General features: G+C 42.8%; 2 protein-coding genes across 2 annotated transcripts in view; both read left to right on the top strand.

The window, feature by feature from the left end:
- Window positions 1-6,056, top strand: part of KPNA3 (karyopherin subunit alpha 3) — a 91,930-nt gene extending 85,874 nt beyond the window's left edge. The window contains exons 16-17 of the mRNA XM_054446719.2: window positions 2,904-2,998; window positions 3,484-6,056. Coding sequence (XP_054302694.1) covers window positions 2,904-2,998; window positions 3,484-3,582 — 194 coding nt within the window. The 3' untranslated portion in view covers window positions 3,583-6,056. The remainder of the gene's footprint in view (window positions 1-2,903; window positions 2,999-3,483) is intronic.
- A 7,823-nt stretch (window positions 6,057-13,879) lies between these two features.
- Window positions 13,880-26,848, top strand: part of EBPL (EBP like) — a 30,345-nt gene continuing 17,376 nt past the window's right edge. Inside the window, exon 1 of the mRNA XM_054446724.2 lies at window positions 13,880-14,127. Coding sequence (XP_054302699.2) covers window positions 13,957-14,127 — 171 coding nt within the window. The 5' untranslated portion in view covers window positions 13,880-13,956. The remainder of the gene's footprint in view (window positions 14,128-26,848) is intronic.

Below are 26,848 nucleotides of genomic sequence, written 5' to 3'. Positions count from 1 at the left end.
CAACATAGCTTTTTTTTTTTTTTTTTTTTTTTTGAGACAGAATCTTGCTCTGTCACCCAGGCTGGAGTGCAGTGGCACAATCTCAGCTCATTGCAACCTCCGCCTCCCGAGTTCAAGCAATTCTCACACCTCAGCCTCCCAAGTAGCTGGGATTACAGGCGCACACCACCACACCCAGCGGATTTTTGTGTTTTTAATAGAGACGAGGTTTCACCATGTTGGCCAGGCTGGTCTCGAACTCCTGACCTCAAGTGATCCACCTGCCTCAGCCTCCCAAAGTGCTGGGATTACAGGCATGAGCCACTGTGCCTGGCCTGACATTGCATTTTAGGAAACACTAATACTTCTCTTGAAGTCACAGTGCATGACAGCAAATTTAAGAGCCCTTACAACCACTACATAAATTTTAAAGCTTTATTTAATCCAGCATTTCTTAAACTTCTTAACAATGAAACACTTTTTTTGTGTGTTATTAGCATGTAATTCTGTGGACCCCACTTTAGGAAATATTATTTCATATGGTTGGAAAAGGTTACTGACTTCTGAGTCACCTAGATATTTTGTTTTAATCTTGTAATGATTCGTATGATTTCCACAACTACATCCTGAAGTTATTACTGTGGCAGTTACTTTGAAATTTTAATGAGAAATAATTGTGATTTGACATACTGTATTATTCTTTAGTTAATGACATGTGAAACATATGTTAAAATTCTGTTTTTAAATGTACATGTTCAATATGTACTAACATGTTTAAACCTTAAATTAGTTTATCATAATGTCATGTTTTAGATTTTACATTTCATTGACTACTTTATATGAATATTCTATTGTTTATTTATTTATTTATTATTTGAAGAGAAAACAAATGCAGTAGTGTCATAGAATACTCAGACTGGGAGGATTTCTTTCTTTCTTTTTATTTATTTATTTATTTAGTTTGAGACAGAGTTTCGCTCTTGTTGCCCAGGCTGGAGTGTAATGGCTCACCGCAACCTCCATCTCCCGGGTTTAAGCAATTCTCCTACCTCAGCCTCCCTAGTATCTGGGATTACAGGCAGGCACCACCACGCCCGGCTAAGTTTTTGTATTTTTAGTAGAGACAGGGTTTCTCCATGTTGGTCAGGCTGCTCTTAAACTCCCAACCTCAGGTGATCTGCCCGCCTCGGCCTCCCAGAGTGCTGGGATTACAGGCGTGAGCCACTGCGCCCAGCCGGGAAGATTTCTTGAGAAGAAATTATCCCAGAGATTTTAAGGAGTCTTGTCCAAGGTGACAGAAGTAGGTTGTGATAGAAGCAAAGTTAAAATCCAGATCTTCTTACTATTAAGATAATTAAAAATTAGCATTGTAGTCAGGTTCATAACTTAACCCAGTAAGTTTGAGCAACTTAGAGAATTATTACTCTTCAGCTTTTTATCAATATAGTTACTTTTGTCTATAGGAGTAATAGTTAGGATACATATTAATAATATTTTATAATTGTATAAAGCACTTTGGCAGCGATTTCCCTCATTCTTCTGGTTTATTAGTATATAAGAAAAAAATGCAACTATTTTAAAATAACCTTCAAAAAGACATTTCAAGGGAGAATATTAAGGTTTGAAATTGATAAACGTGTATATGATGTGTGGAGTAAATATATTGGAAATATAAATGAAGGCATTCTATGATACCTGTTCTGGAAATATTTTCTCCCAGGTTCATTGTGGCTATAGGACATAAGACCTCTATTCATTTTTTAAAGAAAGTTTTTCAAAATTTAAATCTTCATCTTTTTTTTTTTAATCTTTTATACCAATTATAAGGTTCTAAAAACTCATTTTGTGGTTATATAAAAGTAATAACATTTGGAAAACAAAGAGAAAGATACAAATTACTTTATGAGGCAGTAAGATTAATAAAATTGGCCGGGTGCGGTGGCTCACTCCTGTAATCCCAGCACTTTGGGAGGCCAAGGCGGGCGAATCACGAGGTCAGGAGTTCGAGACCAGCCTGGCCAACATGGTGAAACCCCGTCTCTACTAAAAACACAAAAAATTAGCTGGGCATAGTGGTGGGCCCCTGTAATCCCAGCTACTTGGGAGGCTGAGGCAGGAGACACTTGAACCCAGGAGGTGGAGGTTGCAGTGAGCCGAGATCATGTCACTGCACTCCAGCCCTGGCTACAGAGTGAGACTCCGTCTCAAAAAATAAAAAAAAAATAAAAAAAATAAAAAAGCCCAGGCGCGGTGGCTCACGCCTGTAATCCCAGCACTTTGGGAGGCTGAGGTGGGCGGATCACGAGGTCAGGAGATCAAGATCATCCTGGCTAACACAGTGAAACCCTGTCTCTACTAAAAATAGAAAAACTTAGCCAGGCGTGGTGGCAGGCGCCTATAGTCCCAGCTACTTGGGAGGCTGAGGCGGGAGAATGGCATGAACCCAGGAGGCGGAGCTTGCAGTGAGTCGAGATCACGCCTCTGCACTCCAGCCCGGGTTACAGAGCGAGACTAGGTCTCAAAAAAAAAAAAAAAAAGATTAGTAAAATTATATTAAAGCAGTGTGGGGAAGTTGGTTCTAGTACTGTCACAAACTTGCCATATAACTTGAAATAAGTCTCTGTATATATTTATGCCACAGCTTCCCTCTGTCAAATGGATTGTTTCGGTGTTTTTTTAGACTGTCTGCCTCAGGGATCCAGGTACCTCAAGGGCTTCTAAGAAGGAAAAAATTAGTGGGATTCTGGTCCTCCAACTAGAAGCAGCCCCGTGTTTTGTCTGTTTTTTAGACAAACCACCATCTTAGATGGGAGAGCAGTGTGTTCTGAGTTCCTTAGGATTTCTTCATGATTAAAATGAGCGTGGTTTTGATTAGTATCTCCTTATCAATTAACCAGTTATTTTGATTATTTTATTCTTACCAGGTTTGGAGAAAATTGAAGTTTTACAGCAACATGAAAACGAAGACATATATAAATTAGCATTTGAAATCATAGATCAGTATTTCTCTGGTGATGATGTAAGTAGATATTAAAATAGGGTGTGTCTTCATGTAAATGAAAACCTATACACGATGTAAATTTACTAAGTTTTCCTTTTATTATTAGGATGACATAAGTTTGTACTGTATTTCTATTAGACATTTCATCAGTCACTTTCTCTTAAATACTTTGAAACTTCATTATAAGGTAAAGTTGTAAAAACAGTTCTTGTTTCATTTGTAATCTATTAACTAGGAAGAAATAGTAATTATATAAGTGATGTATGTTCAGATAAGTTAAATAAATCTAGGTCCCAGATACAGAAACTTAACGATGCAGTTTTGAAATGTGTTAAATTTTAAATTGTTAAATTTCTTAATAAAATTATTGATTTACTCGAATATTTTTAGTTGATTAAAGCATTCACATAGAATTATTTGCTAAGAGGTAAAAAGTCAATGCCACTTACATAATAATGTATAGTATCATAACCTAATAAGGATTTTTTTCTTGTTTTTTATAGATTGATGAAGATCCCTGCCTCATTCCTGAAGCAACACAAGGAGGTACTTACAATTTTGATCCAACAGCCAACCTTCAAACAAAAGAATTTAATTTTTAAGTTCAGTTGAGTGCAGCATCTTTCCCACATTCAATATGAAGCACCACCAGATGGCTACCAAATGATAAGAACAACAGCAACAAAAGGCTCCAAAACACACATGCCTCTTTGTTTTGATGCTTCTAAAGCAAGCCATGTCTCAGTCACTTTGCAGTTGCCAAAAGTCACTATCACATGGACTGTAAATGCATATGCATGATTTCCTAAACTGTTTTAGAACTCTCCTTAACAATCTCAACTACCCTATTTTTCCCTGTTCCCTGGTGCCACAGGCTGACAACTGCAGTCTCCAGTTTAGAATAAATATTCCATAGTGGTGACATGTCAGCTGCCCACTGATACTCCTTTGGAAAATGGTGCGCTGTGGATCAAGACACTTTGGTATGATGCATATACAAGTTGGAAGACTAAAGAGGTGCAGTGTGATCTGAGCCTCCATCATTGTCCTCCACAAACATATTTTCATATTCTTTATGTGGAAGAATAGATTTTAAAGTACAAGCCAAATGATTTTCATTGGTGGAACTGACACAAAAAAAGTAACTTAAAAACAAGAAACTTGGTTATTGAATAAACAGATAAGTTTTAAAAAAAAAAAACTACTTCATCTACCAGTAATTGATGTGTTTATTATCTGCCTCAGAAGCCAGGGTTGGAGGAAGAACTTTAGATATGGATATTAATGCTTTTGCCATTATACCTAATTTTTGAGAACAGCAAGCCCTATTTGACCACTCTCTTCAGCCTGTGTGTTCCTGCTGTTTTGAAGTAATCAAATGCTGTGCATGGTATTTTACCTGAGCTGCAACCTGTTATGGACTTGAACTTCTGTTTAAGTTGAAAGCAAGAGTCCCTGAGTATAAAGGAAAAACAGCAAAACAAAAAACAGAAAAAACTGCAAAAGTCTAAAATACCCATTGGTGATGTTTTTTAAAAAATCTTGCTTTCAGCTTTCAGGAGTTAATATTCTTTGTTTTAATTTGATAATTGGATATGGTTGATTTATATTGGGTTTAAACTGTGGAGCTTTCATGTTTACTGTAATTTAGTCTTAAAATATTTTTTACTTAGTAACCAGTGCTTTTGATAATGTGGTTGGCAACAAACCAGCAACTATTTAGAAGTGTCATAAGAGTTCATTCTTTGAGTATTGGGAAAGTTAATTCAGATCCTACTCTAAAAGCATCTTCACATATTAAAAGATTCAGACAGGGATCTGTGTAGAGGAGTAATTTGCAGTTATTTAACATAAACCTGATTTGCAGTGATCTCTAAGTAATTCTGCAAAATCCGGTATTACTATGTCAAGTTATTGCTTTTGATAAATTGTCTGACCCAGTTATTAATGAAAGAATATGGATTTGAAAATTTTTAAACTAAATAATTTGTGCTGTCACAGAAATGGTATTGTTGCTCTTGTTTACTGGGTATAATTTCCCAATGCATTGATGTGAAGGGATAGAAAATCTAAACTAATTTAGTTATCCATTGGGGGGTGTATTTACTGTGATGAAGATGAGACAGATGCCATCAGAGCTTTGTGAATCAGCTGGGGTGTTTTCACTGATAAACAACACATAGCAGGTGTGCATTCATTACAAATATATGTATCTGCCAAGGTGGAGCCACTTTAAAGAGTGAGTTTTGTCTTGTATCTAAAGTGGATACAAGCGTATGTTTAAACTGCAAGATTTTTACTTGCTAGAGAATCTGTTTTAATATAGTGGTTTGGCCTCTGATTATTTATAGGTTTTATAAATTTTAGAATCAATTTCTCTTTAAGGTGGCTCAGATTTTTCAACTCTTGTGCACATAAAATTGAGTTGAAGTTCATTGTGCCTTTTTTTCTTTATCCAAATTTTGAGTTAAAGCTTCATATGGTAACTGCATCCTGTTCGGACACTATAGTCTAAATTTTTGAAACTGTGTGGTGTTCGCTAAAAGTAGGAATAACAACGTGAAAGCTAATTAAGGTCACAAACTTCGGTGAAACCCTTAAAAGTCCAAATCTTCTTGATATTGTGAACTGTACCCCTTCCAGTTTAGTTTCTTCTGGACTTTCCTTACTTAACTGACAGTTACCTTTTAAAATTTGCACACATTATGATTAAAATTGGGCCTCTACTGTGATGATTCCTATTTCCTCTCATGTTTTAAAGTGCAAACTAACATTTAAGTGAACATTAGCATCAAGTAGTGCAGACATTTGTATGCATTTCCTTGATTCAATTTGTGACCTTACCAGTTTTGAATTGGAATTGCACCATTTCGTAGATAAAGGAAACTAAGTATATTGCTGCACTTTTAAGTTTTCAAAACAGTGTTTAAAAATTGCATTGTTTTTATTTTTTTTAAACTCAGTTTAAAAAGACTAAAACGTTCTTTCAAAAGAGGCATCTAAATGTGTTCCTAATTTTGTATATGGGCTTAGGTTTTGTAACCAATAAAAAAAGCTGCTATCAAATATGATAAAACATTGAAAACTTATTTCTGAAAATAACTTGTTTGTTTTCTGTATGGTTAAATTTAAATTTGGAATTATTTTTTTAAAAATCACAATGGAGGTAAATCGTGAATTACTCTTTTATTGTATTTTAATATCTCCTTCACACCACATTACTGAACTAAACTGGAGTCTGTTCACCTGGCACAGTTAGGCCAAACATTCACAGCAAGGTTTTGCAGCAGGAAAAAGGAGGGCATTTATCTGCAGGCAGGGCACCAAACAAGAAAAATGAGGCAGCTCACACTTAAGACCCAACTTGCCTCATGGCTTTACAAGCAAGGGTTTTTAAAGGCAGGGGTGAATTCCAGGAAAGCATAAATTACAGGCAGAATTGTACATCAATACACAATGGTTTGGCCTAAAAAGGTGGGCTGTCTTGAAGCCGAGGGTGGCAGGGGGTGACTTATAGGTCTAGGTGAATTCACAGATTTTCTTATTTGCAGTTGATTAAGGAATCAAAGCTTTGTCAAAAAACTTGGGGTCAGCAGAAAAGAATGCTAAGTCTGCGCCACGGGCGTGACTTCCTATAGGCCCCTCAGGAAGACATTTAGAACAAAGAATGGCAGTCAGAGCTCAGTCCTCAGTTCCCCCTTCCCTGGCCAGTGGATCCATTTGGTGGGGGTCCAGGTGTCTGAAGAACAACTCAGGGACATATGTTAAGATGTTATCTTTAGTTTCTATAGGGAACCAAACATCCTGTGACTTCATTGGCTGTTGTTTGAAGCTACTATTACTCTCTTGCTTATCAAGTTGCTTATTTATTCATAGGGCTAGCTAGGTGCCTGGAATTTCCCTTGAAGGAACTCAAAATTTTCCTTTATTTCCATGCTTGGGGGGCATCTGGCAGGCCCTTAAGAGGGGTTCCTGCTCCATCTCAACTTCTAACAAACCAGGATGATCAATAATAATGCTAGATTTGAGACTATTCTGTGACAAATAAGAATTGCCAAAATCTGTATTAGTTTCCTAAGCTGCCATTACAAAGTACCACAAACCAGGTGATTTCAGACAATAGAAATATATTGTCATCCACTTCTGGAGACCAGAAGTCTGAAATCAAGGTGATGACTGAGCCATGCTCTGTCTAGGGACTTTCATGGGGATGATCCTTCCTTGCCTCTTCCTAGCTTCTGGTGGTTCCTGGCAATCCTTGGCGTTTCTTGGCTTGTAGCTGCATCACTCCAGTCTCTGCCTCCGTCATCACATGGCATTCTCCCTGTGTGTCTCAGGTTTAAATACTATAACTTAGAAAAGTCCATTTATTTGAGATGATGGTATGATTGTGACTTTCATGAAACAAAAACTCGTACTTTAAGACCTGGCTAACCCTTGAAAACATGTAACTATGGAAAATAGTAATCAGAGCAAATCTAAAAGTTTTAACCTGTTAGGTAAAGGTTATGGCACTAAATGAAATCTTGCATTAATTAAAAGAACAAAGGAGCAGCCAAACTTTTGAGTATAGAAATGTTTACGTTTGTATAATGCCACTGCAAATTACTTTTAAAAGAAGTTGGTGTGTAAGTAAATGTGATAGTACTCATACAATCTTGCCATCATTTCTTTCAGAAGGGTCATCCTGAAGGGCGTGGTTGGTGGCAGACACCTGTAGCTCCAGCTACTTGGGAGGCTGAGTCAGGAGGATCACTTGAGCCCAGGAGTTTGGGAGCAGCCTGGGCAACATAGCAAGACCCCATCTTTTAAAAAAATTCTATTTTTATATGAAAAGGAAATTTTTTAAGAAGGGTCATTCATCCTTTTCAGGGGATTAGTTAATGCGGATAAACAAGTAAACAAGAGCAACTGACATTCATGAATGTCCGTTGTCTTACAGTGATGGTTAGTTTTTTAAACCCTAGTTAAACTGAGAAAGTTTACTTAACTCTTTTTGGGGAAAAGGAAATATAATTTCTGTATATGAAGCTGTGAGTATAAATGTTGTTTAGATAGCTAAAAAGCAGTGATAGAATGATTCTCCAAAAGTACTATATACAATGTGTGAGAAAAGGGATGTGGGAATGCAACCTAATGCCACTGTTTGCCTATAAAGTCCCTCAACTAACTTAGGCCTAAACTGTTTTTTTGTTTTTTGTTTTTTGAGATGGAGTTTCGCTCTTTAGCCCAGGTTGGAGTGCAGTGGCGTGACCCACTGCAACCTCTGCCTTCTGGTTTCAAGCGATTTTCCTGCCTCAGCCTCCCGAGTAGCTAGGATTACAGGCGCCTGCCACCACACCTGGCTAATTTTTGTATTTTTAGTAGAGACAGGTTTCACCATGTTGGCCAGGCTGGTCTCAAACTCTTGACCTCAAGTGATCCGCCTGCCTCGGCCTCCCAAAATGCTAGGATGACAGGCGTGAGCCACAGTGCCTGGCCTAAATTGGGGTTTTTTAAACCCAGCACTATTGGCATTTTCAGCTGGATAATTCTTTGTTGTGTGTCATCTACCCTGTGCAATGTAGGATGTTTAGTAGTATCCCTGGGCTCTACTCACTAGATAGTGGTAGCACCTCTCTCCTCTCCCCAAGTTAAGACAGCCAAAAATGTCTCCAGACATTGCCAAACATGTCCTGGGGGCCCAAAACCATCCCTGATTGTAAACCACTGTCCTAAATCAATTCCTATAGAAAACTCCACTCAAATGAGACAGCCTGAATCATGACTTTATTGTTGTGTGAACAGTCCCAGGCTTTCCTCAGATGCATAAGATGAAAAAAAGGAGACAAAAATGTGCCTTTTCTTCATTCTGAGTTTTAGGAAAAATTGGAGGCAGCCCTAACCTAATTTCCCAAATCATCTGTAGGAAACTCCAGGTAGTACTGAACATCTATTTCAAGGGACTTGGGATAAAGAAATAGAAATATGGAGCAACTAGTTACCTCTTAAATTTATCCTGTGGCTAAAAAACAGGGTTGTAAAACAATCAAATGTGTTAATTGCCCAAATCTCAACACCCTATGGCAGTGTTTTTCAAACACTTCTGGTTGAAAATCTTTAAGTTATCTAGGAAAAACTGGAGTTGGACTAGAAAATCATAGTATAGTTTGAAGATCACTTCTTGAAGCATTGTTGATTGGCCCCATCAGAAAACTTAAAATCATCTATTAAATTATTAAAAACAGAAACTATGGCCGAGCCATGCTATAAAGAAAGTATTCTCTGCAGGGAATTTCTTCTACAGCATCCCCCTTCCCTACCCTAGCAAATTGCCATACACCTTCTTGAGGAATTCTCTTAAACCGTGGTACCCAAAGATGCATGGGGCCTTGTGCCAAATAATGTGAGAAACCATACGATAAGGAACATTTTCGTGGGACAGCAACTTTACTAGGTGGTAAGTAAAAGTTTTATTGGTAATACAATAACACTAAAGTGTTATAAAGTACACATTTTACATATTTTAAACATAATCAGATTTTTGAGGCAGGGTATTTTATGGAAACATTCCTGCAGGAGTAAGTCAGAAGAGCTTGAGAAACAAAGGTACTCATTTTGAGGGAGTTTGTATTTATTGGCTAGCTTTGCTTGCTACAAGATCCTTTCTTAAACTGGGTGCAGTGGCCCACACCTGTAATGCCAGCACTTTGGGAGGCCAAGGTTGGTGGATCGCTTGAGCCCAGGAGTTTGACACCAGCCTGGGCAATATAGTGAGACCTCATTTCTACAAAAGAGAAAAAAAAAAATAGCTGGGCCTGGTGGTACATGCCTGTAGTCCCAGCTACTTTGGAGGCTGAGGCTGCCATACACCGGAGCTGAGATCGTGCCACTGCACTCCAGCCTGGGCCACAGAGTTGAGACCCTGTCTCAAAAGAGAAAGAAACTTAAATTTCCGTCATTATAAATGAACTGTTTTTGATTGGGAGTAGACTTTGTTATTTCCAGATAGCAGAGGAGACTCGTCCATTTTTAAAATCAGCTTTCTTTTACCCGAACACCCCTTGCATTTCATCCATTCTCATTATAAAGTCATTGCTGGACCTGGTTCCTGTCAGCTTGATGCACTCCAAGGATTCCAACAATAAGGAGTGTGGTGTGACTGGTTTCTGAGTACTCTGGAATGAAAGAACATTCCATTATCTGGACATTTGATTCTATTAATGTGGGGGGATTCTTTCAGTTGTTTTACCAGCTTCATCATAATTAGATTTGTGATCAAGTCACACCTTCTTTATCATCAACTCTCTTTAACCCAAATCGTTGGGCATCTACCCTTTTCAACCCTAAACATAAGAATAAATTTCATATTTACTTCAGCCTAGTTTTTCTCATGAGATCACATTCTACGTATGTATCCTTTCGATGTCTTCAGTCTCATATAAATAAGAATTATGACTAAGCCTTTAGAAACATTCGAATACTGAATACTCTGTCCTGTGCCAGGTACTGTGCTATGGCACAGGATACTTGTAAAAATAACAGGAATTTAAAAAAAGACAAGTTTTGACAAATGTTAGAAAAAAAGAGGTATACAATGATACACATAGTAGAGGAAATTGGCTACTGAGAAAGGTGATAACCAGGCTAATGTTAGCCAGCCAAAATTTCACTGATCGTGGTAAAAAGGCAGTTTATTGGGCAGATTGACTGGAAAAGCTTTCCAGCAGTGGGAAGAGTCTGTACAAAGCCTTGTGGGAAGCACCATGGGGCATTTGAGGAAGTGAAAGAAAGCAAGTATAGCTAGATGAAAGATTATAATGGAGAGAAGGATTAATAGGGGAATGGGAAAGGGCTAAAAAAGAGATAGGGAGGGGCCAGACCCCACAGTCTAGTAAGTCATACAAAGGATTTTGGTATTCTATATGGAAGACCATCATTAAGCAAGAGGGATAATAGATTAATAAAGATCACTAGTTGGTAAGGCTAAGGACAGAAAATGTACTTTGGATTTAGTGATGTAGAGGTAGCTGGTCACATTAGTGAGTGAAGCACAGAGATGAGATGGTGAACAGGTCCATGAAATGCGTGGAATCAAGAAATACTTGGCTGCTGAGGAGGAGTTGGTGATGCCTTAGATGCCAAGTTTGGGGAGAGAGAAGTATCAGGGATGATTTCTAGATTTCCGGGTTGTAGTAACTGATGAGTGGAAGTAACATGAGATAGGAAAGAGAATCAGACATTGGGGTGGAAAGTGATGAGCTCATTTTGGGTTATATTGAGACATCCAAGTGACTGTCAAGTAGGGCAGTTGGAAATACTGGTCTGGAGTCCAGAGAATAGGACCAGGCTAGAGATTTGAGTTCTCTGCCGGTTTTGCTGGTCATTAAAGCAGAGGATAAGGATGAAACTGCCTGGATCTGGGGTCTGGAGTGAGAACAGGGCCTAGGACTGGGTTGTGGAGCTGCAGCATTCACTGGGCATTTGTAGTGGAAGATGCACTTGCAAAGGAAACAGAATGGCTAAGGAGGCTGTATTCTCAGAAAACCAAAGGAAAAATATTTCAGTGCTGGGATGCTGCTGAGAAGTAAACTACACCAAGAAAACGAACTGCTCTTGGGGTTCAGTGATGTGGAGGCCAGTAGTCACCTTAGTGAGAGCTGTTATCAGTGTGATAAGGCAGGAACCAGAGTAGAAAGGACTGAGGAGCAGGGTCAAGACATGAAGACAGGGGATCTGATCAGTTTTTTCATTAAGTTTCTATTTTGCTCCGAAGGGGAGGTGGGCAGAATGGTCCCTAAAGGGTGATAAGTTAGTTACAGGACAGGATCCAGAGCATAGGTGGCTAGATTGGCCATACTCAGTCACCAGTTATTTAACTGAGCAGCTAGTATATGTGAAACTCTGTAATAGGTGCCAGGGATACAGCAATAAAAAAGCTAGCCACAACCCCTGGCCTTGAAGACTTACATTATAGTGGCAGGAGATTAGCAGTAAGTGCTTAAACAAGGATCATTCTATCTGGTGTTAACTGCTATTAAAAAAATGGTATAGGAAGTGATAGGGGAAAAATTTCTTGTGTTCAGTGCCAGCATTTTTTTTTTATAATTGTAAAATACACATAAAATTTGCCATCTTAACCATTTTTAAGTGTGCAGCTCAGTAAAGTATGTTCACGTTGTTGTGCAACCAATCTCCAAAACATCATCTTGCAAATCAAACTATCCAAATAAATAACACTCCACTTTTCCCCGCGCCCCCCCACTCCCGCCCCGCCCCTGGTAACCACCATTCTATTTTGTTCCTGCAAATTGATTATTTTAGATATTTCCTGTAAGTGTAATCATAAGTATGTTTTTGTGACTGGCTTATTTCACCGACCTCATAGGGTTGTTGTGAAGTTAAATAATGTAGGTTTGTTCCTGGACCAAACTGGGGGTTGGGCAGCCCAATAACGAGGTGCAGATGAACTGGGGAAGAAGAGTTTTTATTTCTGCAACCGGTTACAGGGAGAAGGTCTGGAAATTATTGCCAGACCAACTCATAATTACAAAGTTTTTCCAGAGCGTATATACCTTCTAAGCTATATGTCTACGTGTAAGAGTGCATTCATCTAAAGACATAAGTGATTAACAACTTCTAATCCTGAAGACCTTCCTCTGGAGCCTCAGTAAATTTACTTAATCTAAATGGGTCTGGGTGCTGGGATGATTACCCTTATTTTGTCTCCTGCTAAATCATGGAGGCTTGTGGAATTCCTCCAGACTCCCAATAAACTTGTTTTTGGAGGCCTGGGGAGTTTCTTCAGACCCCCAGTAAAACTTGTTTAATCCTAAACGGGTCCTGTTAAAAATTCCTTAGTTATCTTGTCATGCTTCAAGGCCCAAGAAAGGCCTAGGCAAAACTCTTGGTGGGCTTTTGTTACATTCTAGCCTTTGGTATATGGGCACTGACTCTTTCAGCTTTTAATTTAATTTTATTTATTTTTTTTTTGAGACGGAGTCTCGCTCTGTTGCCCAAGCTGGAGTGCAGTGGCACGATCTCAGCTCACTGCAAGCTCCGCCTCCCGGGTTCACGCCATTCTCCTGCCTCAGCCTCCTGAGTAGCTGGGACTGCAGGCGCCCGTCACCACGCCTGGCTAATTTTTTGTATTTTTAGTAGAGACGTGGTTTCGCCGTGTTAGCCAGGATGGTCTCGATCTCCTGACCTCGTGATCCGCCCGCCTCGGCCTCCCAAAGTGCTGGGATTACAGGCGTGAGCCACCGCGCCCGGCCTCAGCTTTTAATATTTAATTTAACCACTCAGTGCTGAAACAGTTGTGATGGAGGCCTGCGATAGCGAAACCTGGCCTGCCACAGGTTAAACGCATCTATCGCCAAGCCCATAGGACTTAACTCTCCTCTCACCCACACTTCTACTTTTCTGGGTTTTTAAGAAATGGAGAGATTGTCAGAGTAGGCCACAAGGGCTTTAAGCCGGCTGGTGGAAAACACCCTTGGCCCCCAACCTCCCTGGTAAGGCTTGCTGCAGCCTAATTAAAACCTTTTGCCCCTAAAATTCTGCCCCGGTCTACTGGCAAAATTTCCACTACCTAGGCTTCACTTTGCGGCTTAAAGTTTGAGCCTTGTTAAAAGTCAAACAGCATCAAAAGGTGTGGCCCTATTACCAATCCTTTGGGCTCGGTTTGGGAACAGGTTTGGTCCAGGCGGTTGAGCAAGTTGGTGAGCACGTTCCTTCTACGGAACCTCCATGCGCGACACCCGGCAAAACCACCGTACTCAGCAGGCTGGCCAGGGTGCGAGGCGGGCAGGGAATCCTTGCTCTGGCCGGGACCCGGCCGGGGAGCCGCGTCCCTCCCCGGACCGCCTTGGCCAGTCAGCTCCGCTCCTCCTTGGCCATCCAGCTCCGCCCCTTCGCGGCCAGCCACGCCCCTTCGTTTATCTCCCTGCTTTCCTCCGCCGCATGGTCCTGGGCCGTTGGCGTCGGGAGCCGGAAGCATGGGCGCTGAGTGGGAGCTGGGGGCCGAGGCTGGCGGGTCGCTGCTGCTGTGCGCCGCGCTGCTGGCGGCGGGGTGCGCCCTGGGCCTGTGCCTGGGCCGCGGGCGGGGGGCGGCGGACCGCGGGGTGCTCATCTGGCTCTGCTATGACGCGCTGGTGCACTTCGCGCTGGTAAGTGCCATCGCCTAGACCCTTCGCTTCCCATCCCAGAGAGTGGGAGCGGGGGCGGCAAGGCGGGGTGAGGGGGTCCTGCGGCTTTCTGCCTGGAGCTGGCAGCCCCTCCCCCTGCGGCAGGACTGTTAGCTGAGAGGCGCCTGGAGGCCGCGGCGCCCAGAGTTCTGATTCCCAGGTCTGCGAACAGAGCGCCGCTTGCCTTGTGCTGCCGATTCCTCTACCAAACTTTAAAAAAATTCTGTACGTGCCATGTTAGTTTAGAAGATACCTCAGCTTCCTCGGCTTTGTAACCTGCACGTAAATGTTGAACTGGACATAATTGAGAGTAGAGTTGAGGTCATTTTTAAATGCCCCAGAGGGGGCGAGGAGAGATGCTTGCTCCGGAGGCAGGAAGGCTATTGTCGCAAAACCCGAAGCCTTTGCCAAGACAAACGAAACACTCGTGTCTAATGTGTGCCAGGCGCATTACTGAGTTTAAAATTTCAGATCTTTACAGCATGCATAAATTAGTTATTATTGTTCCCCATTTTACAGAGGTGAAGGTAGGCGCTGCAAAGTTAGGTGACTTTCCAGTGCCACACAGCTGGCATGATTCTGAGGCAGTCTAGTCTGGCTCCCAAGTTTGCACTCTGTGTATCAGTCGAGGTCTTAGGAAATATGTGTCCTTAGAGATTCAACCCATTTTATAAAATAGCCAGGAAGGTTGTGTTTAAGGCATTTATATTGAAATGCCCCGCCCCCACCACACACACACACACACACACACACACACACACACACACACACTTTTAAGTTTTTTTTAAACTATGCCCAAATTTCTTTCTTTTTTTTTTTTTGTAAAGTTGACCTTGTTTAACTCTAGACACGCCTGTGGCTAATGTGAAGCCAAAGTCAGTAGTATTGAGAAAGCAAGCCGAGTTTTGGGTAATCAAGTTCTGTAAATGTTTACGGGTTGGCTTTGTGCCCATGACTGATGTTGCTGGAATTCTTTTTATTCTGATAATCAACATGTAGAGATAAGGAACAGTGAATGTTTCTCTCAACTCCTTTATTTATACATTTTTTTTTTTTTTGTCTTTTTTTTTTGTTCTTGAGACAGAGTCTAACTCTGTCGCCCAGTCTGGAGTGTGGTGGCACTATCTCGGCTCACTGCAACCTCCGCCTCCTGGGTTAAAGCGGTTCTCCTGCCTCAGCCTCCCGAGTAGCTGGGATTACAGGCGCCCGTCACCACGCCCAGCTAATTTTTGTATTTTTAGTAGAGATGAGGTTTCACTATGTTGGCCAGACTGGTCTCAAACCCCTAACATCAGGTGATCTGCCTGCCTTGGCCTCCCAAAGTGCTGGGATTACAGGCGTGAGCCACTGCCACCGCCACCAGCCGAGAACTGATTTTTAAGCTATCACTTGAACACAAGGTTTCCCACAGAACAGGGGAGATGAAGCAGATTGCTAGGCCCGGTTAGAAAAAATGTGTAACAAAATGTATAACATAACAAAAATGTTGCTAGGCCCAGTGAGAGAAAACTGTGTAACATATTGGCCGGGTATAACTGTATAGCATATCAGAATGTATATGTATAAAAATGTATAACATATCAGACACAGTGGCTCATGCCTGTAATCCCAGCATTTTGGGAGGCTGAGGCGGGTGGATCACGAGGTCAGGAGTTCAAGACCAGCCTGGCCAACATGGTGAAACCCCATCTGTACTAAAAATACAAAAATTAGCCAGGTGTGGTGACGGTGCCCGTTATCTCAGCTACCCAGGAGGCTGAGGCAGGAGAACTGCTTGAACCTGGAAGGTGGAGGTTGTAGTGAGCCATGATCAAGCCACTGTACTCCAGCCTGGGCAACAGAGCAAGACTCTATCTTGGGAAAAAAAAAGAAAAATGTTTAACATATCTTAGACAAACCAAAAACTGTAAAAATACTTAAACTATATGCATGTGTTCACCACTTAGTTTAAGACTGTTTACTTTTCAAGCACAGATTGTTACAGGTAACACCACACACACCTCCTTTTGTGCCATTACCTACCCCAGCTGCAAAGTAGTCCACTGTGTAAATACACCATACCTCAGTTCTCCAAGTCTAAGACCCACATTTTTTCACATATTAGAACAATCAACTACATCAGGTAACTACTGTAGGCCATTTGATTGATATTTTAATGTCTCTAAATTGGGATGTATCTTATATTTGATGAATATGATCACTTTACCAGCCCATATTAGTGGACACATTTTTCTGTCGTTACAAACAATGCATCCACCAACGTCTTTGTACACGTGTCTCAGAGATCAGTGGGGAGAGCACTTGAATTAAGCAGTTGAGGCTGCAAGAAAATACATGCCCATGTTGTCTTTGCTTGGGAGTTTATTGCAAGAATACCCAGAAGTGTGGGACAAGCTAAGACTAAGATGTAGAGCTTAGGGGAGAACCAAAATTACAACTCACTTGTTCACTAGAAGATGAGTTGCCTCTCCTTACCCCCTGACACTTCTTTTTTTTTTTTTTTTTTTGAGACAGTCTCGCTCTGTTGCCCAGGCTGGAGTGCAGTGGCGCGATCTCGGCTCACTGCAAGCTCTGCCTCTCGGGTTCACGCCGTTCTCCTGCCTCAGTCTCCTGAGTAGCTGGGACTACAGGTGCCCGCCACCATGCCCGGCTAATTTTTTGTATTTTTAGTAGAGATGGGGTTTCACCATATTAGCCAGGATGGTCTCGATCTCCTGACCTCGTGATCTACCTGTCTCCCAAAGTGCTGGGATTACAGGCATGAGCCACCGCGCCCGGCCACCCCCGACACTTCTTAAAGAGAGGACCTCTGTAGGTTTTTTGGCTGCCATCAAATTGAAAGCTATCTTGTTGGACAGTTTCAAGCCAAGCATTCCCAGGGGCAGTTCATTTCCCAGATGTCCAACCAGGGTGCGGTCACCTTGGGCCCCAGCACTGGTCATCAGTTCAGCTCGTTATGACTACAGCAGAGGGCAGGCTGACTTCCCATCAGCCTACCTGGAAGGAGCCATGGCAACATACTAGAAGGAAATGGTGGGCTCACCATTCTGAGGTCGCTATGGGCAGCCTAGGCACTGGTGCTTCATGGATAAAATTTCATCTCTTCTGCAATCTAAGTATAGCATTCAGGCATGGCCAGAATCATGAGGCAGGATATGAATGCCTGTGTATGGAACACATCCTGTAGTCCAGATTGACAGGAGCACAGGGTTTACATAAGAAGTGGGAGGACCAGCTGGAAAGGTGACAGGTAAGAATTGTATTCTGTAGTGGGAAGCCACGTGGCCAAAGCAGATCTTCATAAAGATAATTTAGTGGTGATGTGTTAAGTCAGAAACTCTAGGGTCCAAGATTTTACCCAACTTAAAAGTTAACAAGGTAGTCCAGTTTGATTCCCCAAGGCCCAAACCCCACAGGACAACATAATGAAGGCCAGATGTTACTGCCTGTACATGCAGTGGGATGCATTACAAGAAAGGAACTCCAGAACTACGCGTCCATCTTATTGTGAGCTGGTGGTGGCCTGTCCATACTTCTCTCTGGAGAGACCTTATCTTAGGAATGTAAACCTCTGAGGAGGAGAAGGTGAGGTCTTGATCTTTACCACCCTAGAACCTCTCTGGAGAGAGCTGTCTCCCAGGTTTACTACTCTGGAAAGGCTCATTATAGAAACAGTCTTAAAATTGATGTAAATGTCTTTGCTCAGAGACCCAGACAGTGCAGGATGTGAGATATTCATGGAGAATTGTCTCCCAACATGGTGCAGGTTGGATTGGAAAGGTTGGAGTTGACGGGCAAGAAGATCAACAAAAAGCAACTGCTGTAGTGTGGGGAGTCATTTAAAAAAAAGAGAGAGGCAAGCCAAGGTGGTGTTGGAACTTAAAATGGGGAGGAAAGCTAACTGTGAGAGACTTTCAGGGGAGAATGGTAAGTCAAAGTGACCACTTGTAGATTGGGGTGGACATGATCTTAGGGCTTAGGGCCTGAGCAACATGGGTAATGGTGATCATGTTAACTGAGACAGCAAAATCTGGCTTTAGAACTATGAGTCAGGGGTCCTAGTGTGCAGTTAAGAGAGAATAGTGCCGGGCAGTGGCTCACACCTGTAATCAGCACTTTGGGAAGCCGAGGCAGGATTGCTTAATGCTAGGAGTTGCGAGACCAGCCTTGCTAACATAGTGAGGCCTCATCTCTACAGAAGAATTAGCTGGGCATGGTGCTGCATGCCTGTGATCCCAGCTACTCAGAAGGCTGAAGTGGGAGGGTCATTTGAACCCAGGAGATCGAGGCTACAGTGAGATATGATTATACCACTGCACTCCAGCCTAGGTGACAGAGTGAGACCCCATCTCAAAAAGAAGAGAGAGAGAATAGCCAGAAGGCAATTGAAAAATGTGAATTGAGTTAGAGAGACAGAGTCAGGGCAGAAGAGAGAGTGCTGGGAATTCTTTTCTGAGTTGGGGGAGACAGCACGAAGCCACAGGTATGACTGCTTTTGCTGAGCTAGAGAGGACAGAAGGGTAAAAGAGCTGAGGAATAAGAGCAGGATCTTTTAAAGTATCTATCCTAGGAGAGAGTGGGCAAGACCACCAACCAGGAGAGTGCTGGGGTCCTGGGATCCACAGAATGGAATTTCAAGAACACTGATAAATTGCTGTAGCACCATTAAAAAAAAAAGAAAGAAAATAAAAGGTGAGGCACCTGGCAACCAGGAAGTCAATGGTGAGAGTGGGATTGATGGGAGGGAGGCTCCAGAAGCCAAAGGCTTATAGGCCGAGTAGAGGAGAAGCTGGGCAGTAGATGAAAGCCCTGCAGGAGGTTTGGTGGTGGGAGGAGGAAGAGCAGGAGGGTAGCTCCAGAGGCACCTCAGGGCAGGCTGGGGGCTCTTGGTTCTTTTGAAGATGAAGGTCTGGGCGAGAGGATGGCTGAAGAAGGGTAAAAGTGCAGGCGCGGCAGGCAGCTCTCGCTGTCTGATGTGTGCTTGGCCATGGAGGTTGACCTGTTTCCTAATAAACCTCTGCCTGGTTGTTGCTTCCACACTTTTGTCATGGTGTAGTCTGCTTAGCCTTGTCCTGCAGGGTGAAGCACAGCTGTCACAGAAAACCTGGGCCTTGGCTGGCTCTCCATGTGTCCCACCTAACACCTGTGAATGGTTTTTCGTTAAGAAATCTTGAGGCCCAGTGGCTGTGCCACGCCCTCTCTGAAGTTGAGCATTACCCTTCTCCAGTTCACATCACCATCTGTTCCTCACTGCCCACTGCCACAATTCCAGTCTCTGATTCTTGTCCCTTTTTTTTTTCTCTCTGTCTCTCACCCAGGCTGGAGTGCAGTAGCGTGATCTTGGCTCACTGCAACCTCCGCCTCCCAGGTTCAAGCAATTCTTCTGCTTCAGCCTCCCGAGTAGCTGGTACTACAGGCATGTGCCACCATGCCCAGCTAAATTTTGTATTTTTAGTAGAGACACGGTTTCACCATGTTGGTCAGGCTGGTTTTGAACTCCTGACCTCATGATCCACCTGTCTCAGCCTCCCAAAGTGCTGAGATTACAGGCGTGAGCCACCATGACCAGCTGCCTTCAGTTTTCTTGAAGGAGGACTGCTTTGCTGTTTTGGTGCTAGGCTTTGGGACGAGATTCTGGGGCGTAGATCTTGGGATCCTCCTTCTATAGCCTGTTTTTTAATGGAGATGTTTGTCTTTTCCTTAATGATCTATAAAAGGTGTTCATCTATTAGTACAAACAATTTCACCCACACTTTATTATGCTTTTGGGGAGAAAGGGCAAGAAAGTGTTGTCAGCCTCATTTATTGACTAATCCATTCTTTCCCCACTTACTTGAAATGGCAGCTTTATCATATACTAAAGTATTTTATATGCATGGATATGTTTGAGGATTTTTGAGTTTAGTTGTTTCAGGAATCTTTTGGTTCCAGTTCTAGCCACTGTTTTAATAATTTCAAACACTTTAAAATTAAATTATGATCTGTCCTTCCAGATGTACTTTTAAATTCACTTTGCTGACCAGGTGCGTACAAAAATTAGCCAGGCATGGTAGCATGCACCTGCAGTCCCAGCTATTCAGGAGGCTGAGGCAGGAGAATCGTTTGAGCCCAGGAGGCAGAGTTTGCAGTGAGCTGAGATCACACCACTGCACTGCAGCCTGGGCGACAGAGCGAGATCCTGTCTCAAAAATAAAAAATAATTTCACTTTCCCAAGTTCTAATACTCGGTATTTTGATTGTGGTTTTCTTAACTTTATAGATTAATTTGAGATTAAATGATATCTTTATAATACAGTCTGCCTTCTAAGAACTGGGTAGATCTCAATTTGTTTAAATCTTCTGTTATAGTCTCTTAAAGTTTATTTCAAAACATTTTATATTTTCATTGCTACTGTATTTCTCCTTTGTATTTTGTTTTATTTAATTTAATTTTATTTTTTGAGACAGAGTCTCACTCTGTCTCCCAGGCTGCAGTGCAGTGGCGCGATCTCAGCTCGCCACAGCCTCTGCCTCCTGGGTTCAAGCAGTTCTCCTGCCTCAGCCTCCCAAATAGCTGGAATGACAGGCACGTGCCACCGTGCTCAGCTATTTTTAGTGTGTGTTTCTAGTAGAGATGGGGTTTCACCATGTTGCCCAGGCTGGTCTCAAACTCCTGGCCTCAAGTGACCCACCTGCCTCGGCCTCCCGGAGTGCTGGGATTACAGGCATGAGCTACTACGCCTGGCCTCTCTCCTTTGTATTTGGACTGATTATTGTTACTATAGTGAAAGCTGTTGAGATATACCTATATTTGCATGGTTACCAGCCACTTTTCTAAATTCCCCTTTTCCTCCCTCCAGCTTTATTATTATAATTTATGTATAATAAAACTCACCCATTCTGTGTACAATTTGGTGAATTTGGGTGATTGTGTAGAGTTGTGTAACCACCCTTACAATCATAGTACAGAACGTTTCCATCACACTTCTAGTAAAAGTTTTCTCATGTTCCTTTGAAGATGATCCCAGTGCCCATCACTAGCCCCAACAAACACCCGTTTGCCTTCTGTCTTTAAAGTTTTGCTGTTCCTATAATTTCATAAAAATGAAATCATACATACATAGTCTTCATTTAATGTAAGTTGCTGAGTAGTATTCCAGTCATGGATGTATTTCAATTCATTTATCCATTTATCAGTTAATGAACAAATGGGTTATTCCTCGTTTTTTACTATTACAAATAATGCTGCTAATAGATATCTGCATCGAAGTCTGTGTGGGCATATTTTTCTTTCTCCTAGGCCAAGGTCTTCGAGTGGGAGTCTTTCAGTTTAGTAGAAACTGCCATCCTGCTTTCCGTGGTGGCTGTACTGTTGTGCATTCCCACCAGCATTATGTGCGAGTTCCTGTTGCCCCACAGCCTCACCAAAACTTAGCATTTTTTGTGTTTTTTACTTTTGTTTTTAGTCATTCTGATGATGTATATGACTAAAACTTATCACTCACCCTCATATATGCCACAGGTTGCATTTTCAAATGTAGTACCAGATCGGGTGCGGTGGCTCAGGCTTGATTTTCTTTTTTTTTCTTTTTTTTTTTTTTTTTGAGACAGAGTCTTGCTCTGTGGTCCAGGCTGCAGTGCTGGAGTACAGTGGCGCGATCGGCTCACTGCAAGCTCCGCCTCCTGGGTTCACGCCATTCTCCTGCCTCAGCCTCCCAAGTAGCTGGGACTACAGGTGCCTGCCACCACACCCGGCTAATTTTTTTTGTATTTTTAGTAGAGATGAGGTTTCACCATGTTAGCCAGGAATGGTCTTGATCTCCTGACCTCGTGATCTGCCCGCCTCGGCCTCCCAAGGTGCTGGGATTACAGGCGTGAGCTCAGGCTTGTAATCTCAGTACTTTGGGAGGCTGAGGTGGGCGGATCACCTGAGGTTGGGAGTTCGAGTCCAGCCTGGCCAACATGATGAAACCCCGTCTCTACTAAAAATACAAAAAATTAGCCAGGCGTGGCGACGCGCATCTGTAATCCCAGCTACTTGGGAGGCTGAGGCATGAGAATAGCTTGAACCTGGGAGGTGGAGGTTGCAGTGAGACGAGATGGCGCCACTGCACTCCAGCCTGGGTGACACAGGGAGACTCTAGCTCAATAAATTAATGGATGAATGAATGAATGAATGAATGCAGCATCAGTTCCTAAACACGGTTCTAGGTGGAGTCTGACCATCATTCAAGGAGCCTGGGGCGGTGGGGGAAGGTGGAAAGAGCAAGGGCCTTTGGGATGCAGTAGATGCACCCTTGAATGCCGGCTTTCCGGATGACCAACTCAGAAACTTGGGCATGCCCCTTTCCCCTGCAAATCCTTTCTGTAATGAGGAGGAAAGAAGAAGGAAATTTTCTGTCTTAGTTTTCTTACCTGTGAAGTATGGAAATAATGTTTTCTTCAAAGGGCTGTGAGAATTAAATAAAGCCTTATAACTTAGCGCAGTGCTTCTCAAGCTTGGCCATGCACACAAGTCATCCGGGGATCATCCGAGATTCTGTATTGGTAACCAGCTCCCAAGTGAGTGCCAGGCTGTGGTTCATGAACCGTGTTTGAATGGCAAGGATGTAAGGCACCTGGCACTTGCCAGAGTTCAGTAAATGTAATTCTCTTCTCCTCTGTCCTCTTAGTGTGAATCCTCCTTGCCATATTCCATACCCGGATTAGCATTTGTCATCCCTGTATACTAAAGTGACGATGTATATGTCCAATTAAGATGAGCCTTGGAAGGTTTCCTTTCACATCTTTAATCTGAGAAGTAACAGCCTTCTGGCAGAGAAGGGTATATTCTTAAAAAGGAAGAAATATGATTCAAGTCCTAAATCAAACAGTATACTGCCGTGTTGTAGGAACCATAGAACTCATGTGACTGTTTGATCCTGGTAGTTCTGAAAGAGACCTGCGTGGTCTCCTGTGAATGTTAGGTGACAACTGGCTGCTGGGCAGGTTCAATCAAGTGGAAATCATCGTCTCGTTAAGCGGGCAGCAGCTGGGCAGCTTACATTTATGGAGTCATTAAAGCCTTGTCACCAAAGGACCGTAGGAGGCTGCCGCAGCTGATCCCTCCAGAAACAACGATGTATGCTGTTGCCATGACATGCAAAAATCCAGTCTGATTAGGCTGAGGTTTTGTGAGTCAGATTTGCAAATGCTAATAAATGTTGACAGGATTTATGTACTGATTCTATTCCTGCTCCACTTCATTCTCCCACTCTTGAAAGTGAATGTTGCCATGTTTTCTCCAGGTCTTCATTCAAACATACAACAAAAAACAGATACTTTCAAATATAAACTCAGCCTCAGTATGTGTTCTTTTTATTTCTGTAAGGACTTTTTCTGCTAAATTTTTCTTTAAGGATTAAAATGAGTAAATTGAGCATGCTCTTTAAATTGGATATTTAATTATCAATGGAAATAGCTGGCATAACTTAATCATTTGTTTGATCTGAGCTTTGACTTATAGCTGTCTTTAAGTCTATAAAATATGTTGTTAAAATCCTTATATGCCTGGGCCGGGTGTGGTGGTTCACGCCTGTAATCCCTGCATTTTGGGAGGCTGAGGTGAGCAGATCACCTGAGGTCAGGAGTTCAAGACCAGCCTGGCCAACATGGTGAAAACCTGTCTCTACTAAAAATACCAAAATTAGCCAGGCGTGGTGGCGTGTGCCTGTAATCCCAGCTACTTGGGAGGCTGAGGCAGAAGAGTTGCTTGAACCCGGGAGGCAGAGGTTGTAGTGAGCCGAGATCGCACCACTGCATTCCAGCCTGAACGACAGAGCGAGACCATGCTAAAAAAAGAAAAAAATTGCATGCCTGGGACATCTTAAGAGAAAAATGAGACTGGCCTTTCTTTATTTGCTATAATACGTTTTAATTCTGATTTTGTTAGCAGCTCAATTAAGTATAGTTCAGTTATGTTTTATAACATATGTCCAGTAGGAACTTTACTGTATTTTTTAAACCAAATTTTTTGATATACGGAACTTAAATAAGTATTATGAAATTTTCCTCATCACCCTCTGGGTTAATAGTAGAAAAATTCGTAGCAGGGAGAAAATATTTTAAATATTTATAACTGCTTATTAATATAAACCTGAAAAATTCTTGAAGGCTACCATGGAACTTAACAGTGGTCATCTCTGGGAAACGTGATTGGGAGTCAGGAGGGAGAGAGGCTTTTATCCTTTGCTTTGTACCTTTTTATAATTTTTTTTTTAACTTTAACATGTATCACTTATATATATTTTTGTTTGTTTTGTGTTTTTTTTTTGTTTTGTCTTTTGAGACGGAGTCTCACTCTGTCACCAGGCTGGAGTGCAGTGGCACAATCTTGGCGCACTGCAACCTCCACCTCCCTGATTCAAGCAGTTCTCTTGCCTCAGCCTCCTGAGTAGCTGGGGCTACAGTCGCATGCCACCACGCCCAGCTAATTTTTGTATTTTTAGTAGAGTCTGGGTTTCACCATGTTGGCCAGGATGGTCTCAATCTCCTGACATTGTGATCTGTCCATCTCGGCCTCCCAGAGTGCTGGGATTACAGGCGTAAGCCTATGTATCTTTTTAAAATTAAGTTTTACAGTGAACAATTTCAAACATTCACAAATGTAGAGAGACTAGTACAATATCATTGAGCAGATTCAGCATTTTCAAGTTTTGCTGCACTTGCCCATCTGTCACTTTTTCTTCTGTTTTTCTCCTTCCCTCCCTCCCTTTTTCATTGTTATTGCTGAAGTACTGGAAAGTGATCTGGACCTCATGTCACTTTACGTTTATGTACTGAGTAAGTCTGTCTCTAAAAAGTCAGGTCTTCTTCAGGGACAGGTGCCTGCCTTTCCTGTTATCATAGAAATGACAGCACAGGAGTGCTGGAAGACCTCATCATGTCCAGTCAGGGATCTACCCTGGTGGTCGCTGTGAGCTTGACTTCCCTGTGGCTTGTGGGTCTTGGCAGGTGTAGAACTCATGGCTCATGCCCACTGGAAGTGCTGGCGCTGAAGCAGGCCCCTCCCACAAACCTGGCCCTCTGCTAACAGACACTACCTGGGCCTCTGCTTAGGGTCCTCACCATCCTCTCAGTAAGCAACATGCATCTTCCAAGTGCTGTGCTCCAGGCTGGAAATTGGTGAGTGACTCTGTCAAAAGGTGGAGATGCAGATCCAGTCTGCCTCTGCTTATTATTTGTTCATTCACTAGACATATATTGCCTAATATATATATAGCTTGACTCTCTTTTTTTCTTGGTTAGGAAATTTAAGCCCGGAGAGGTGAAAGTAGCCGTGAATGTCAGAAATACAATCTTGGCCAGGTGTGGTGGCTCACACCTGTAATCCTAGCACTTTGGGAAGCTGAGGGAGGAGGCGCTTGAGCCAAGGAGTTCTAGACCAACCTCAACCACATAACGAGACCCTGTCTCTACAATTAAAAAAGGAAAAATTAGCCTGGCATGATGGTGCACACCTATGGTCACAGCTACTTTGGAGGCTGAGACAGGAGGATTGCTTGAAGCCAGGAGTTTGAGAGGCTGCAGTGAGCCGTGATAACACCACTGAATTCCAGCCTGGGTGACAGAACAAGAAAAAAAGAAATACAATCTGTTGTACTTGCTTTTGCTCAAGCTTAACCATATCACGCCTAACACCTAGTGGAGCCCTGCCTTCCCAATTACAGCAACATCCTGCATGTGGCCCTTTGCTGTTGACCAGGCACCTTTCATCTGATCCTTAGATCCTCAGTGCTTGTTGAGCTCAAACATGAAACTCAGTTCCAGATGGCTGGATCTCTATCATACATTGTGGTTAAAGATTTTGGAGCTGATAACCTTCCATGTTTATTTGGTTATTTAACATAAACTTCATGCCCCAGAGTCTAAAAACAATTTTAAGGGAGAAGAAAAAAAGCACTGTACAGTTCATTTAATATATAAAGCATGAATTCACAGGAGGAACTATATCTGTCTCCATTCTCTACAATTCTACATATAATTTTGGTGCTTGGCAAATAGTAAGTAGTGTCTTCAGTGGCTTTGATCTTCGGTCTTTTTGTGGTTAGAGCAGATTTTATTCAAAAGCCCCTGAATAGTCTTTTTTTTTTAGACGGAGTCTCACTCTGTCACCCAGGCACAGGCACACACGATCTTGGCTCACTGCAACCCCCGCCTCCCAGGTTCAGGCGATTCTTGTGCCTCAGCCTCCTGAGTAGCTGGGACTACAGGCGTGTGCCACCCATGCCTAATTTTTATTTTTTTGTATTTTTTAATATTGAGAAGTGACAACGTCCTAACAGCCCTTGCTAGCTCTCGGTGCCTCCTCGGCCTCGGCATCCACTCTGGCCACGCTTGAGGAGCCCTTCAGCCTGCCGCTGCGCTATGGGAGCCCCTCTCTGGGCTGGCCAAGGCCGCAGCCGGCTCCCTCTGCTTGCGGGCAGGTGTGGAGGGAGAGGCGCGGGCGAGAACCCGGGCTGTGCGTGGCGCTCGCGGGCAGAGTTCTGGGTGGGCGCAGGCTCGGTGGGCCCCGCACTCCAAGTGGCCGGCTGGTGCTGCCAGCCCCAGGCAAGGAGGGGCTTAGCACCCGGGCCGGCAGCTGTGGAGGGTGAGTTGGGTTCCCCAGCACTGCTGGCCTGCGCACAGCGCAGGACTGGTGGGCAGCTCTGCCCGCGGCCGTGGTGCGGGATCCACTAGGGGAAGC

This window comes from Pongo pygmaeus, chromosome 14, assembly GCF_028885625.2.
Source record: "Pongo pygmaeus isolate AG05252 chromosome 14, NHGRI_mPonPyg2-v2.0_pri, whole genome shotgun sequence".
Lineage (NCBI taxonomy): Eukaryota > Metazoa > Chordata > Mammalia > Primates > Hominidae > Pongo > Pongo pygmaeus.
The sequence above is the reverse complement of the archived record's forward strand: the minus strand, read 5'-3'. Positions and strand labels throughout refer to the sequence as shown.